This window comes from Notamacropus eugenii, chromosome 2 (genome assembly GCF_028372415.1).
Source record: "Notamacropus eugenii isolate mMacEug1 chromosome 2, mMacEug1.pri_v2, whole genome shotgun sequence".
NCBI classification, from domain to species: Eukaryota; Metazoa; Chordata; class Mammalia; order Diprotodontia; family Macropodidae; genus Notamacropus; species Notamacropus eugenii.
The window spans coordinates 475,116,206-475,131,645 of NC_092873.1; the positions used below are offsets into that span (position 1 = coordinate 475,116,206).

General features: G+C 38.4%; 1 protein-coding gene across 4 annotated transcripts in view; it reads right to left on the reverse strand.

The window, feature by feature from the left end:
* Positions 1-2,089: 2,089 nt before the first annotated feature.
* The window catches only part of LOC140529757 (flavin-containing monooxygenase 1-like), a 30,635-nt gene continuing 17,284 nt past the window's right edge, over positions 2,090-15,440 (reverse strand). For all 4 annotated transcript variants that reach the window (XM_072648662.1, XM_072648661.1, XM_072648660.1 and 1 more), the window contains 5 exons: positions 8,449-8,591; positions 7,388-7,587; positions 5,725-6,080; positions 4,019-4,091; positions 2,090-2,983 (listed from right to left, as the gene is read on the reverse strand). In XM_072648662.1, the coding sequence (XP_072504763.1) occupies positions 2,644-2,983; positions 4,019-4,091; positions 5,725-6,080; positions 7,388-7,587; positions 8,449-8,591 (1,112 nt within the window). In that variant the 3' untranslated portion in view covers positions 2,090-2,643. The remainder of the gene's footprint in view (positions 2,984-4,018; positions 4,092-5,724; positions 6,081-7,387; positions 7,588-8,448; positions 8,592-15,440) is intronic.

Below are 15,440 nucleotides of genomic sequence, written 5' to 3' on the forward strand. Positions count from 1 at the left end.
ATGACCCCCAAATTCAGTTACTCAACCCCATATGGGGTAGTGCCTCACAATTTAAGAAGTTTTGGTCTAGGGTAAAACATGGTCATTCACTTCTAAAGTGAGCTAGAGAGAGCTGAATTTCTGAATTCTTTCAAAATTTGTCTTCCTATTGTGACAGTTTCAATCACCTTTCCTCTCCTATTTTGCCTCTGCAAAGAAATGTACAATTTAGACAATCAATGAAATAAGTGACTCTCAAACTTTTTGGGGTTGTGACACCTTGTCTTTGTTGCTTTGATGGTCCCCTATTTTACTCGAGAATACAGTAGGCATGGTGGAGTGCAGTAATGTCAAACTCAAAAAGAAGCAGAGCCACTTATTAAGTAAGGTACTTCTGGTGGCTTAGAAATCACATACATATTAACATTATCTATGTTCTGTTACACTTTGACTTATTTTGCTAACTATTTTCTAATTACATTTTAATCTTGTTCAGCCACACGGGAGCGTAGGGAATAATGCTATCTGTATGGTGAACTATTTGACATCTTTGATGTAGTAGAAAGAGGATGAAACAAATTATATAAGTAATTTAAATGCATAATGTTAAACCATTCTTTTAAAACAACTATTTAAAAGTATCAAATTAAATTCAATCATTCCTTTTAAATAACTATCTAAATGTGTCATATTAAATCATTCCTTTCTGAAAAAAACTATCAATGAGATATTAATGTCTCTCTTGTAGTATTGGTGTTTTTCTTTTTAAGCCCAGTCAATTTTATTAAAAGATAGGTTTACTGTGTCTAGAACATTCCTCTGTTCTACCAGTCTAATATCAGAAAAGGAAATGAAGTTAGTCTAGGAACATCTATTTTTGATGAAACATCTATTTTTGATGGTTCTTAGTGATTATTGTTTGCTTTTCTAAAGATTTATGCAGCATTCCTCTACTAATACATTTGAAATTTTGTCAGGAATTAAAGTCAACCTCATTGGTCTCAAGTTTTCAGATTTCACCCACTTCTGTTATTTGAAAAGGAAACAATTGCCCTTCTAACTGTAATTATCTTCATAATGGTCATTTAACAAATGCTAACCACAAACCCAGAAAAATGAAATGACCAAGTGCCCCATGAAGAGATCTTTCTTGTTGATTTTAGATGCATAGTTAACCTAACTCCAACACAACATAACAGAATTGGGATTGAGAGAAGCCAGGTTCAAATTTTATCTCCACCACTTACTACCTTGGGCATCTCACATTGCCTCAGTTTCTTCATCTGTAAGGTGAAAGGGATTGGATTAAAAACCCTCCCAGTTCTCTTCCACGTCTAAACCTATGACCTTCCTGGTACAGTGACCAAGGTGCACTTTATGCAGACCTAGCTGATATTAGGACGAACTTATATAATTTCTATTCTCTGACACCACAGTTACTTTTGCTTCCCTAATCTATCTTCTTTTTCTCTTTCCCTGCTTTTCCCCTCTGAGTATCTCTCTTTGCCACTCACTCTCCAGTGCAGTAATAAATGAGGTCCATAACATTTCTGCTGGGCAGGGTAGGGTAAACTTGTAATGAAAAGGTATTACAGAAATTCAGTGCATAACAGATGGAGAATTGCATTGTTCTTCTGTAAGTCCTGAGTCTAAATATTGTTTGGAGTCCTGAATCTGAAGAGAAATTTCCCCTAATTCCTCAAAGTAGTGTCACAAATGAAGCTCTCAGAGACAGTGTTCTTTTGATAGGAAGTGAAATCATGTGCATAGTCCTATGAGAGTGAAGTAGGGCTGTGGGTTTCCTGGGGCATCAATTTCATTTGAAATGATTTGGAAGGACTGAATTACTCCCAAATGATGAGGCCAAATTATTTCATATTTGTTGAGCTGGATCTCAGAGCACCTTAATACTGGTTGAGAAACTTGAGTCTTGGATGTGTGTGTGTGTATGTATGTGTGCCTGAGTGTGTGCCACGTAGATATTTACTTAATCTGCCTGTCCTTCATGTTATTCCTGAGTAGACATTACTTTGCCTCTCTTCTCTCCCTTCCCCCCTTTCTTAATCACCCTCTTCTTCTTTCCAATAATAAAGAGATTAAAAGAACATGAAAATGTTCACTGCTTCTTTTATTTTCCTTTGGTGAAAAGCATAGTATACAACCTCTACACAGACCTAGTATTGATAAAGCTTTGGCTGCCTGTCGTACACAAATTGAATTAACAAGACTTTACAAAGGAGAAAAAAGTTCATCAGCTTGGATTGGTATCTCTTTTGAAACTGCCAAAATCAGGAAAAACTATTTTATTGCACTGGCATTAAATGCAGATAAGAAAGATGAAAGCAATTACCATAATGATAGCTTACATTTATACAATATTTGAAAGTCTGCAGAAAACAGTTATCCCCCATAGGCTGGTAGAATATGGAGGTCAGAATACAGCTCGAGAGGGACAAGGATGGGAAAAGTACACACTGGACACCATTGGTCAATAGGGCTTCTGTAGAGTTTCTAGAGTGTATCTGAATTCCAGGTGGGAAGAATAAGACCTCAAATTAGTTATTCTGGGAAAGACCCACAGAAGTGAAGGCTCTGATTTGATGGAGGATCTAGGAGATTACTGCCCTGTGCATTTTTTTCCTAAGATACCAAAGGCTTCAACTATTAGAAAATAAAAAATACAGCCATAAGTAGAGCTAAAAAGCTGAAGACTTTGAGTAGGTAGGAAAAAGTATCTGGAGGCTCTTGTACAACTCGAGTTTTTGTTGCCTTGATTGTCCGGTCCCACTGGGTCAGAATGGCATTCCTGGCTCCATCCCACTTCCCTGGGCCAGTCAGACGGTACTGGTATGGGGTAAGGGGGCCGAAGAAAACCTTAAAAGCCAGTAGTGGGTCCTTCAGGAGCAGAGATAATAAATCGGGTTTTGCATTGATGAAAGACAAGAGCTCATCTAGGTATGGGACACAGTCTGTTTGCAAAACCTGATCGAAGTGTAAACCAAACCTTTATGAGGAAGAGGAGGAAAAACAAAGGTCATCTTACTATGGGTAAAACTGAAATTGTCCTCCTAAAATTCAGAATCATATCCATGATTTCTCCTTCATTCTAATGTATTAATATGTCTTCTAGTCTCAAAATTCTTCTCCTATTCCTTACTATAAAGTGAACTCCTTTTAAAAATACTACTTCCCTAGGGCTGGGCTATTCAAATTGGTAAGAGTCAAACCCTATCTAGCTAACCCCAGAACCAACCATGATTCATCCGAACTTTCTTCTCAATATTCTTCCTGCTACTGCTGTAATCTCTCTACCAAACCTCCAGAAATCATGCCCTGGAAGAGACTGTCCATTCATCTGTGGAAGAGCCACCCTGGGACCATGCTGTCCAGATTGGTGATGATGGATTCTATCTAGCTGGCCCCAGACCAGACCATGATGTTAAGTTCCTTGACATCCCTCCTACTATCATGTATTCTAACATTTTAGGTCCATGGGAGTCAGAGTATAATGGATAAAGAACTTTCTCTAAATTCAGGATGGCCTTGTTTAAAAGTGCTGCCTCTGACTGGCTATGTGGTCCTGGCAAAGTCAGTTAACCTTTCTCTTCTCTACACAACTCTCTAAAACCCTAAGTTTCAGAAAAGGTGCTGACCTGCTTTGGTTGAAGGAATTTCCTAACCTTGGAGTTGTTTATGCCAATGAAATCACAGGAAAAGTCTTTATCCCTATTCTGAAATCCTTAATTCTTTGACATGGTAGATAGTCATGATCTAGTATCCTCATTGACATGATTTTCTGGGTCCCCTCATTTTCTCTTTCACTTGCAAGTCCTAATCAAGGTTGCCCTGGAACTTTCCCAGAGCTCTTGATGCTCCCTTTTCTTTTTGCTTGAAATTCACTTTTTTTTGCCATCTCTGGTTAAGACATCAATCATTGACGCTTTATGGAAATGCTTTACTCTGAATACTGGAAAAAGTTTTGAAAACTCAAGTTGTAAATTAAAATAATATATGCAAGTAGTTAAGGGACATAGCCTACCCGGTTGGTTTATTTGCTTTCCTTGTGTTAATGTCTTCTCTCATGACCTCTGGTGGTGGTAGTTTATTTAAGCCTATAAAATAAAATGAAAGATTTCCTTTAGGTGTCTTAGAACTTTGGGGAAACCAGAATCAAGTGCCACAACGTATAACTGGTGAGGTTGGCCACTGTTTTTCTTATACCCAAGAGACTGACAAAACCAATGGTTTAGGTTCCTGATAGAGGCAAGTTGTGATTAATAAATCACAAGGCAATCTTTGTGACTTGAGCTTACCATAACTTTCTGTCTGTATGGTGCCAAAGTAACCAGTAGAAAAGCAAAATTTAAGTCAACTGACCATTATTTTGTCCTTTATCATCAAATCTCAGAATTAGGGAACAACTCATAAGCCACTCAGTCTAAACCATATCGAAATAAAAATCTCTGCAGTACACTGGAATAACAATCATTCTCCAATGAGAGGGAACTCATTACTTTCCAAGGTAGGTCATTTCATTTTTACATAGTCCTAATTGTAAGAATTTTTTCCCCTGAAATCAAGCATAAATGTGTCTCCTTGCAACTTTCACCCAGTGGTCTTATTCCAGTCTTCTGAGACTAATCTAATAAATATATTCTTGCATTTGTAGATATTGTTACCATGTACTTCTTTTTGCTAGGCTAAACTTCCCCAGTACCTTTAAGATACTCTTAAGTGCCAGGATCTCAAAGTCTGACCTACAACATTCTTATCATCCTTCTTATGATGCTCCCTAGTTTATCAATATTCTTAGTAAAATATGATGCCCAGAAGTAACCAGAACACTTTAGATATGGTCTGACCATGGCAGAGTACATGCTTCCATTAGTGCAAGCTGGAATCACAGGAATGTTTTTTTTGACAGCTTTATCACACTGTTGATGCATATTGCTTGTTGTATGAAGCCTGCCAAATCTTAATTTTTCTACCTAAATTGCTTCAAGTTACATTTTTTCCATTTTGTACTTGTGAAGTTGATTTTTCAACTCAGTTGTAATTCTTCAAATTTCACTTAATTAAATGTTTACTTGTGAGATTTGTCCCAATGTTCTATATTGTCAGGGTGTTTTGGGTTTGGTTCAGAATCCAGTGTGCTGTCAATCTCCAGTGTGTCCCCTCTCACTTTTGTCTCATTGGTACATTTGAGTAAGGTATCCATTCCTTCATCCAAGTCATTGAGAAAAATGATAACAGGTTTCAAGGAGAGATCTATGAGGGTACCACATTAGCAATCTCTCCCACTCTGACATCAATATCTTAACCAGTAGTTATAAATCTACTTGATTCTCATATCATTATACCAAGCATGCAATTTGACTAAAATATTTTCTCTAAGATCACCATTTCGGTGTCTTAATTAGATCAATCAATTTCACTAAAATAGCTGATGAGTTTTTATGTAGATAGACAAAGCCAGTATTTTGTAGTCTCTACTTTCTTGGCATTCAGAGATACAACGTAAGTCATCATTGCGTTAGGACTTAATCACTACTAATGTAAATCCAACTCTTAAGAGTTCCTGTCTGTTTTAAATGGGAACTGGTAAGTTATGAAGATTCGTAGTATCTAAAATCAATCAGTCATCATCTCGACTTAGACAAAGTTTGAGAACCACCCTACCCTCCAACCATCTTCCTTTTCTGCACCTCTTGCCCCTTTTCCCACACATGTTTTCCATCTACATACCCTTTAGGACTCGTGTGACCCATCGGGCTTGTACTTCTGTTGTGCATGTCAAGGCTCCCAAAGGCTTGATTAGGCCGATGACAGCCAGTGTTGGTTTTTCCAGATGTGCAGGGAATATGTACTTATATAAAGAGGCCTGGTTGTTCTCAACTTTCACTACAGACTCATCAAGGAAAGGGAAAGCAAAAGTATATCCTGTGGCCAAGACAATGATATCAACAGGCTCTTCTTCTGGAGTATTCTTAAATACCACAGAGTTTTCCTTTACTTTCTCCACCTTGGGTTTGATCAACACTTTCCCACTAATTATCTGTCCTGGGAGCTCATCATTCAGTATCGGTTCTCTTAGGAAATTCCTAAATCAAAGCAGAGAAGGAAGAGGTTCCTCAATGAATAATATGCCTCATTTATGTTCTGATCTCCCTCTGATTCTGCCTTTGGTTCTGGAAATCTCCCCTTTCAATGAGTATGAGTGTCACACTTGAGAGAAGGAAGTTATACCAGGAAAGATTCATAAATTTCTGATAATGACTTCTTCCTTATAGGCTATTGGTTGGCCAACATTCAGACAGAGTGAGGACACCTAGGAGGTGAACCTTCAGGTTTCTGCTTGCCCTTCAGCAATCCTGTCTTTTCTTTTTTTCCCCCAAATTTCAGTGATTCCTGATTAGTTCTATTTACCTTCTGATACCATATTTTCTGAGAGTAACTGGAGATATGTCCACTGCATTCTTCTTCTGAAGTTGCACATAGATCTGTCATATATGTGTGTATGTATATATGTGTGTGTATATATGTGTATACATATATACACACACAAACAAATATACATCTTCTCATGTTTGTACACATAGGCATATACACATTCATTCACATGTGCATATTTACAATTATATTTGTATATAATATGTGTATATGTATTAAACTTATTATATACACCCCCACATACATACATATGCATATATCTTTCTATGCTTATTTATGTATATGTTTTCTCCACTGATATAATGTAAGTCCTTTGAGTGTTGGGACTGTTTCATTTTGTCTCCATATCCTCAGAAGCTTTATATCACCAGTGCTTGGCATATAGTAGGTGTTTAATAAATGCCAGTTAATTTGTGTCCCTTATTTTGCCAACTACACCCATCCACTTCTTCTCCATCCTGCCACCCCTTCAGATAAACCCTAGTAGATGAAAGTTTTCTCTTCTCAAATTACTCATGGAATTTTGCTTAGCCTCTCCTATGCATTTATCTTATTCTGGTTCCTTATATGTAATTGTGTACATGCCCTCTATAAGACTAAGCATCTTGAGAATCTAATGTCACAGCTCTCTTTTTCTCCAAAGCATCTTTTACACATTAGGTCCTTACCATATGTTTGCTGAATTGAATTGAGACTTTCCTGTTGAGGTTTTTATCTTGTGGTCATTAAGGAGGCTTCAAATGGTAACTATAGGATTCAGTTTCTCCTTACCAATGGAAAAAAGCCTGTATATTTCTTGCTCCCTCAAATTGAATCTTGGATGTGGTTCTATGCTCTTTCCAAATGTTAAAAAAATAAACATAGATCTTGCAGCAGCATCAGTCCAGCTTTGCAAGAGTTAGTGAGAAATCTGGGGTCCCACCTTTCTGACAGCACAAAACAGAAGTCAAGGAATTACCTTTTTTCTGGAACCAAACCATAGTTTGCATGATCAAACCAGCTATTTGCCTTTTGGCCAAATAGCCAGTTTACAACTGAAGTTGGGAGGTAACTTCTTAATGCACTTTGAAATCGAGTAGTGAACACCATGTCCCAAGGATACCCATGGTCAAAAACTCGACTGATCAGCCATGCACCTCCAGTGGTGCTGAGGAAGACCTAGAAGCAAACAGAAAAATAGTTTAGCATTTACTTCATAGGGTTGCTGTGGAGATCATGAGTTAATATTTGTAAACTCTTTGTAAACCTTTAAGTACCATATAAAAAATCAGTTGTAATGATCACGTTCGTGGCGCTGAACACTCTGCCAGTTCCCAAATCTTCTTTCCTCCCCTCCCTCCAGTTTGGTAAAATAACTTCCTGATATATATTGTGCATTCAGGTTTCAAAGGGCTTTACAGACATTACCGAACTGGATCTGCACAACATTTCTGTGGGTATTATGTCTGTTTCACAAACGAACAAATTGAGTCTCACAGGGTCCAAATAACAGAGGGTGATATAGCAGCTTAACTTTTTGCCAAGATTTGACCAACATGATCTCATTTGATCCTTACAATAACTCAGTGAATGCGGGCTATTATTGTCCTTATTTTACAAATGAGAAAATCTGGGGTTGAGAGAGGTTAAAAGAGTTCCTTGGGGTCACACAGATTTTAATCTCAGAGGTAGGATTTGAATCTTCATCGTTGTCACTCCAAGTTGTTGGTGACTAAAAAATTTTAGGTGTCAACAAAAATAGGGATGTAATGATGAGGGCTTCTCTCTCACTCTTTCCTTCCTTCCTTCCTTCCTTCCTTCCTTCCTTCCTTCCTTCCTTCCTTCCTTCCTTCCTTCCTTCCTTCCTTCCTTCCTTCCTTCCTTCCTTCCTTCCTTCCTCTCCACAGAAATAAATTCAGAATTTACAGTGAAATTGACCAACAACAAAGGAGCTACATTTTTGAAAGGCCATTCAGCATATCAGCACATATGACATTTATATGACATTATAATTGCAAGTAATAACCTCCAGATCCATACCTTTTTGGCCACGTGACTGGCCTCCACAGCAATGTCTGTGCCAGAGTTCCCCATGCCAATCACAAGGACTCTCTTATCCTTGAAAATATCTAGATGCTTGTACTCCCTGCTGTGAAAGTACTTACCTTTAAAGGTGTTGATACCTACAAAGGAAAACAAAAGAGAGGAAATGAAGGACTTGACAAGCTCTGTGAATACAACCTGTCAATAACATGGGTTTGCGGTGAGATCATGCCTCACTTCAAAGATACTACTAGTATTTAAAGGGCCATCATGCAGAAGAGGGATTAGATTTGGTCTGTTTGGTCTGGGTGAGGATGTGGGCTACTGAATAGAAGTTATAAAGAGGAAACTATCCTGTTGTAAAACTTCCTACAATTAGACCTCTGGAAGTGGTAGAGATTCTTGTTTGGGAATGGGTTGGACTAGATGACCATTGGGAGCTCTCCCAATTCTGAAATTCCATGATACTGTGAAATAATTAGCAGCATAATATCATTCACTAATGAACCTACTAGGTACACAGTGGAGTGATAAAACATGCTGTTTGCACTCAGACTTAGGTTTTAATTCTGGCTCAGATACCATTTGCATGACCTTGGTTAAGCCACTTTAATATTTTGAGTCTCTGTCTCCTCATCTGTGAAATGATGATAATAACATTTGCATCATTGTCTCCCTCATAGAGTTATGCTATAAAAAATGCTTTCTGACCTTAAAGCACTATGCAGGATTAAGAACTAGAAGGGGCCTTAGACCATCTGGTCCATATCCATCATCTATTCCATTTTTCAGATGAGGAAACCATATTCCAAAAAGCTTGTCCAAGGTCATAAAGGTAATAAGTAGAGGAGGAATGAAAATCAGATCTTCTCTCCCCAAATCCATTGTGCTTTCTTATTTGTGATTAATAAAGTGTTGTTTGTTGTTGTTCAGTCATTTCAGTAGTGTCTGACTCTTTGTAATCCCATGTAGGGTTTTCTTGGTGAAGATACCAGGGTGGTTAGCTATTTCCCTCTCCAGTTAATTATACAGATGAGGAAACTGAGGCAAAGAGGGTTAAGTGATTTGCCTGGGATTACATAGTTAGTAGGTGTCTGAGGCTTGATAAGAATTTAGGTCTTCCTAACTCCAGACTTGGCACCTGGCCACCTGTGCCACCTAGCTGCTCAGTTGCCATCCTAAGCACTTTACAAATATCTCATTTGATCCTCACAACAATCCTGGAGGGTAAGGTGCTATTATTATCCTCATTTTACAGATGAGGTAACTGAGGCAAACAAGTATTAAGTGACTTGCTCAGAGTCACACAGCTACTAAGTATCCCAGGCTAGATTTAAACTCAGATTTTCCTGACTCCAATCTCTGCAGTGTATCCACTGAGCCAACTAGCTGCCCCTTCAGTCCCCCTCTTTTGCATTCTTTCTTATTCTCTCCTTTCTTAATCAGTAGCTGAGAATGACATTTGACTTCATGTCAAAGTAAGTCAACTGAGCCAAAGAGAGATAATTGAATTCCTTCCTATTTGCAGGAATGCTGTGTGTCTGTGTCTTTAAACTTACTGTATGATACTGTATGGGCACATGGATGGAGACGGCTCTCATAGGGCATTTTTCACCAGGATACCCATACTTACTGTATGACTCATGATAGGACATCAGAGAGGTCTGTTATTGGAAGCACTAAACAAAGACCAACAATTTTGCTGTTGGTAGGAAGGTACAATAAAGGCAGGGATTTATAATAAAGGCACTAAGATAGAAGACACTAGTCCTACTTTTGTTCGTGAACTTGGATTGATTTGCAGGGCAACCAGGAGCTTTTAAGGGGAAGCGAGACTCATGGAAACTCATTACTCCATCCCCACAGGGATCCTCTGTGGAAATGTTGTGTAAAAATGGCTTGAGGCAATGCAGACTGAGAATTTGACTGTAATTAAAAGGGATTTTCAAGCACCAGATCAAATAATTTATTGGGGTCATGGATTTTGAGTGGCTGGTGGAGATATCAGAGAAAAGGAAAAAAATTCTTATTCCTAGGGTGCAGTTTTCTGCCATTTTTTAAATTACATTTTGGGCTAGGTGAAATTATCATTCCCTTAGGCTATGAGAGTTAAATGTATTGTAGCCTCCTGAGGAACGCTGGTTGAGAGAGTAGAATAGGTAACCTGGAAGTGGAGGAACTTATGACCAGAAGATGGCAGCAGAGAGCAGTTCAGGGACCCCAGTAGTTAACTGTAAAGAAGTGACTCCACAATGCTGCGTGCAGGGCAGGGACAAACAGTGAACAGAGAGAGCAGTAGAGATGACGGGGTTCAATGCCCAACAGAAAGTGGAGCTGAAATGCTCAACAGACAAATGAGACAAAGAGCAGTGGTGCAGCATAATAGCATCACCAGAGGATTAGAAGACACTTGGTAGTTGTGTGACCCTGGGCAAGTCACTTAAATCTGTTTGCCTCAGTTTCCTCATATGTAAAATAAGCTGGAGAAGGAAATGGCAAACCATTCCTGTATTTCTGCCAAGAAAACCCAAATGGGGTCATAGAGAATTGGACTTGGCTGAAAAATGACAAAACAACAACAGTATTGAAATTGAGTTGCCCCAGTGGCATGGGTACCCTGGTGGAAAATGCCCTATGAGAGTCATCTCCATCCATGTGCCCAGGCCAAGCTTGTTTTCAATATTTCTCTATTAATGTGTATTCTTTGACCACACAGTTTTCTTTACAACTGTATCTTCACATATTCCCTAGTCATACATGTTCTTTGTATGTATGCACTTCCTCCGCTCATTGCTGGCATTCCTTTCGATGGGAGAGGTTATTGGAATATTTTATTATCCCTTAATTTGGTAAAATATAGTTTCCTCTGAGCCAGTATATCTTTTCTGGTTGATAATGCAAACACAAAAGTTGGAGCTTGTGAGCTATGGTTTTGACCAAGTACAGCGCCACAACATCTTTCAAAACTGGTGTAACTTTCTGGGGATCCACATTTGACCAAGGCACCGAGTATTATATTCAATTTATAGAATGTTTGCATTGAGCAAAAGTCTTTCTGCAAGTCCCGTGGACTTGTAAGTGCTCATTAAATGGTGTTTTCTTTCTTTCCCTCTTTATGTAAACTGTCCCAGTTTAATCAACGGGATTCATTCCATTGCTCACTGCTTAAAGATATTGATAACTAGTGACTGGGAAGGAGAGGGTGTTGATTATACCCTGAAATCCCTGTTTAGAGGGGAGGTGCTTAAAAAAGTGAATAATCTTTATTTATTTATTTATTTTGCATCAGTAGCTCATGGAACTGTGAAGGCAAAAAGGGTTTGTAGATCCTTGTCTTTGTGCTATCATTATCATAGGATATTTGCAAGAAAGAAGACTTAGAGCTAAAAGACATCAGAAGGTATCTAGTCCAGCCCTCATTTTAAGGAGCAAACTGAGGTCCAGGAGGCCAAGTGATGCCTCAGGACATACAAGAGTAAGTGTCAGATGTGGGCATTGAACTCAGGATCTCTGCTCCTGGAGCCAGTGTACTTCCTCTTTTAGATTAGATAAGGTAGATGAATGGATAGAAGCATGGGTTGATAGGTAGATAGATGGAAAGATAGATAGATTAGATAGATAGATAGATAGATAGATAGATAGATAGAGCACTTAATAAGTGCTTACCATGTCCCAGAAACTGTACTAACGCTGGAAGTATGAATATAAAAAACCTACAAAAAAACTGTCTCTATTTTCCATATTTCCTTCTAATGGGGGAAAAATCAACACATGCGCATACACAAGCATTTTCTTATCCAAATAAGCATAGAAAAAAGGACTGTTTATGAGACCATAAATTTCCATTACCTATGGCTAGATGGTTCAGTGGATAGAGTATTGAGCCTGGAGTCAGGAAGACCTGAGGTCAAATCTGGCCTCGAATATTTTCTGCCTTTGGGACTTTAGGCAAGTCATTTAACCTTAGTTTATTCAACTGTAAAATTTTGATAATAGTAGTGCCTATTACCTCCCTGATTTGTTATGTACCTGTTATGAAATGATATTTATAAATAGCTTAGCACAGTGCCTGGCACATAGTGAATGCTATAATAATGGTAGATATTGTTGCTATTGGTTTGGTTTTTCTGAAATTTAACATAATATTTCCTACTCTGCCCTACTAGTCTGTGTCTTCTTTTGAATTTCCTTGCTCCTTCTTCTATTTGTCAGTACATTTCCCCACTATTACATTGCTTACCCAAACTACTTTTAGGGTAATTTTTTTTTAGCTATCAGAAATGGCATTTGAACCCAGGTGTCCGTGGAAGCAGTAGGTTTATGGCTAAGGTCTGAGATCATCTGAAGCGCTGAAGTATAAAGGGTTTTGTGATTTTATAGGAAAAAGAGAATAATTTTGTGAAAATTTATTTTAGAAGCAAATTCACCATGTTCAGGGAAGTCCCATTGAAACGAATGTCATGCCTCTTTCTTTTATGTCCCAACCCATAGAGTGAAGCCAATCTGATGTTGAATGTATTTATAACAGCAAAATGAATTTGAAATGTAAATTATTTTCTTCATTGAGCACATGAATTAGTATCTTCTATTGCATAATGCTATGCTCTAGGAACCCACAAAGATTTAAAGGACACAAAGATTTAAAAGACATTTTGGCTCTTGGAAGGAATGTATAATTTAGTGGGAGAGATGAAACACTTGCAAAGGCCTCAGTTGAAATGGTCCTGTACTTTCACTGCTTGTGAAAGGCATTGTGGCAGAATGGAAAATGCAGTGCATTTCGTGTCAGGATTGACCTGGGTTCAGATCCTGCTCATGACCCTGTCAATTTGTGTGATCACAGATAAGTCACTCAGTCTCTCTTAATGACGATTTCTTCATCTATAAATCATATATAAAAATGGCTTCTGTGCTTGCTGGAAAGGGAGGATCTGAAGATTGAGAGATAATACCTTTTATCACTTTGCAAACCTCGAAATGTTATGAGTCCAGCCACAGGGCTTATACATGGGGATGGGCAGCTGCTTCATGGTGCTGCCCTGCCTGTTTCTGGATGATTACATGTGCTGGCTCAGCATTTTAGGGCTTGAGTGCTTTGAGATAATGGAGCTATTCTGCCATTGGTTTCTTAGCTACATGATGGTGGCAGAGCACGGAGGTAGGGCAGTCTCTATTAATTTATTAAGGAGAGACACATTTTAGCTTGCTCTTTTCCCTACTGTTACTGCAACAAATAGCTCTTTCTCTCTCTCTCTGGGCTTTGCATGAAAGACTGGAGAAGGCTAGCTTGCCCTTTCCTCCACACCAGCAGAAAACAGTGCACTATGAGCACGTGATAGTTAAAGTACATGTTGGTTTAGCAAATCTTAGATGGAATCTCAGAGCCCTGATTGCTTCTTCTGCTTTGTTTTCTTTCAGTGAGCATAAGTGGTTGAGCTTTGATCTCGAGATAGATATCTTTAGCATTAGAGACAGTTCTTTGACTTCCAGAGGTCAGAACCCCTGGGACTATCAGGCAGTGTTGGCTATATTGTAGGATCTGATACCATATGGTGCCAGGTAGGCACAATAACTAGTGCAATGCTTCTTGGAGGAGAAGGCAACCGTAGACAGGAGAAAGAGCCCAAGGCATAGTCTGGTTTGCCAGAAGAGATGGGGGAGAGAGTACAGAGCTGAGAAGAGATGGAAAATATCTATTCATAAGTTCCATAAGATGCTTCATATTTTGCTGTTTAAGTTTCAGACATTTAGAAGAGTATAATTATATGTTACTGAATCCTTTTTTTAAAGTTTCTGCCAATTCTTTCTTAAGAATCTTTGCATTTAGCCTTTCTCTTGTGTGAAGGAAATAAATAGCTATCCTAAACCTGATCTAGAATGCATAGTGAATACACTCTAGTACTTTCCTCCTGTCACTTTGATCAAAACCTAGTCTTCAGCCAAACTTAAACTTTAAGTAATTTTCCCTCCCTAAAACCCAGGATTAGGATATAAAGAGCCAAAGAGTAAGAGAAAAAGAACTTGTCCTTTTGTTTAGGTAATCATGTTTCCTCAGCATTCAGTTTGGACCATGTACACCTGGGTTTAGAGTGAGTCTCTTTAATGGAGAAAGGGACAATGTCCAGTCCCTTGGATGCAGATTATGACAGTAATTGTTAAATATAAACAGATGTTTAATCTTACTACTCATAACTGGCAAGAAAAGGGATCATAGTCAGTAAATTTATTGGTATGATATTTAGCCATGGAGACTGAGACACTGATTCCATTCAGAGTTGATTTGGACACTGCATGAAACTCAATCTAAACCTACTGGCTTTCTGTATCAGGCCCTTCATTCTGTATCACCTTTAGGATAAGAAGAGACTAATATTTAGTTTCAGTTGGCTCAGTGACATAGGGTGGTTATTTTGCCTTTTGGCTGAAATCAGCTGGTGATATGGATGGCTTAGCTTGGTTTATTTGATACTAAAGGTCAGTGGATCATGTAGCACCAAACAAAAAAAAGAATAGTTACTGGAAAATAATTTCTGAGCTGTTGTTACACAATCAGTATATTTTTTGCTTTGAGGGAAATGAAACCTTTTCAGAAGTGTGACCAGTCAGTCAGATGCTGAAAGAAGTTCTGGAAAGAGCTTTCTGCTCTTTTTGTGTGGCTAAGGATTGGAAATTGAAGGGATGCCCATCAATTGGGGAATGGCTAAACAAGTTGTGGTATATGATTGTAATGGAATATTATTGTGGTACAAGAAATGACTGGTAGGATGATTTCAGAAAAGCCTGGAAAGACTTCCATGAACTGATGCAAAATGAAGGGAACACAACTGGGAACTGAACACAGTTACAGTTGTATTGTTCAATGAAGAACTGTGAATGACTTAGCTATTCTCAGAAACATAATGATCTAAGAAAAACCCAAAGTACTAATGATGAAGCATACTTTCTGTCTCTAGAGAAAGAATTGATATTGTTTGAATACAGACTGAAGC